Below are 1,313 nucleotides of genomic sequence, written 5' to 3'. Positions count from 1 at the left end.
AGGGAGGGGCCCTCTCCAACATAACAAACTTAAGTAAACAGAAAATACAAATACTCCCAAACAAGACAAAACAACTAAGAAACAAGGAGCTCAGCCTCAATGGAAGACCAGCACGACTCATGGCCACTAACAATGTCCCAACATTCATTTTTGCACTCTTAGGTAAGGAATTTGGAGTTTGTCCCCCTGAGTTAACAGGTGGAGTGGGGGGGAGAGGGTTGTGGAGACCTCAGCATGCTCAACATTTGCACCCTCCATAGCCAGGAAGTTAGCAGACCTGTTTGCTTCCCTATACACAAAAGAGAAATGAATCTTAATTTCAAGGCTAAGCTTTTTAATCTTATGAATCCACTGGTTAATGTGCCAAGGGGAAGAAATCCTTATAGTCAGCAGCTCCACCAGCAGGGAGGATTCCACTTCAGCAAAAATCCACTTCCACTTGTTCTCCTTAGAAAACTTTAAGGCCGAATAAAGAGCAGCAGGTTCAGTGTCCAAAGCATCTTTAGTAATATATGGGGCCTTATAGAAGAGCAATGTATGCTCTATGTGATCTTTAAAAATTCCCCCAATATCTGCTCCCTTGTTTGTGTAGCTTCCATCAATATTGATTTTAATGAATGGGTAAGAAGTTCTCTCCCATCTAACCTTGATGATCTTAATATTATAAGCAACCATGGTGGGTAAGGTCTACAGGATCTTAGGGAACTTCCTCCAACTTATCAGCTTATTTAGATGTGTCAAGCAGTTAATCATCACCCTTGTAGTGCTGACCTCCCTTTCCTCATGTTTGGCCTTGTTCCTAGCCATCCAGAGGAACCAAGCAATAATGAAGGGGATTGGCATGAGGTTAATCTCCTGCCAAATTTTAATACAATCTATTATGACATCCCAACCAATATTTATCAGGTTAATATTCATTTGGGAGGTCAATCTATTCCAAACCTCCCTAACAAATTTGCACCTGAAAAATAAGTGATCACTGGAATCCTGGTCAAGCTTGCAGAGATGGCATCTAAATGGCCCTTTCAGACCTTTTAGTTTCAGGATATCATTAGTAGGAAGTAAATTGTTTAGGACTGTCGGCACTATTTTTGGTGTGGGGTTTGTCCGTATGAAGCTATCGGTCATCGGAATTGAAATCCCGTTGCCCGTTTCGGAAGGACGTTTTAAAAATTTTTATTTTTGAAAAAGATGAAGTCAAACTGACCCCATAATTTTCATAGTTTAGATGAAAGAGCATTTTACCTCAAATCCTGTATCTATCCCGAAGGATGAACACAAGAATTGAGGGTGAGGCTCGATCAAATAAACTA

The 1,313-nt window shown here is 40.6% G+C and overlaps 1 protein-coding gene across 1 annotated transcript; it reads right to left on the bottom strand.

Moving 5' to 3' along the window:
• Positions 1–228: 228 nt before the first annotated feature.
• On the bottom strand, positions 229–675 carry LOC110036439 (the record flags this gene model as incomplete). The annotated part of the gene is made up of 1 exon (XM_020740885.1): positions 229–675. A coding segment is annotated over exon 1 (447 nt), but the record flags the coding sequence as incomplete, so codon positions are not given.
• Positions 676–1,313: the final 638 nt, after the last annotated feature.

Source organism: Phalaenopsis equestris, unplaced genomic scaffold (assembly GCF_001263595.1).
Source record: "Phalaenopsis equestris unplaced genomic scaffold, ASM126359v1 Scaffold206514, whole genome shotgun sequence".
In the NCBI taxonomy this organism is placed as follows: Eukaryota; Viridiplantae; Streptophyta; class Magnoliopsida; order Asparagales; family Orchidaceae; genus Phalaenopsis; species Phalaenopsis equestris.
Note: the sequence above shows the minus strand (reverse complement) of the source record. Positions and strands in the feature narration are given on the sequence as shown.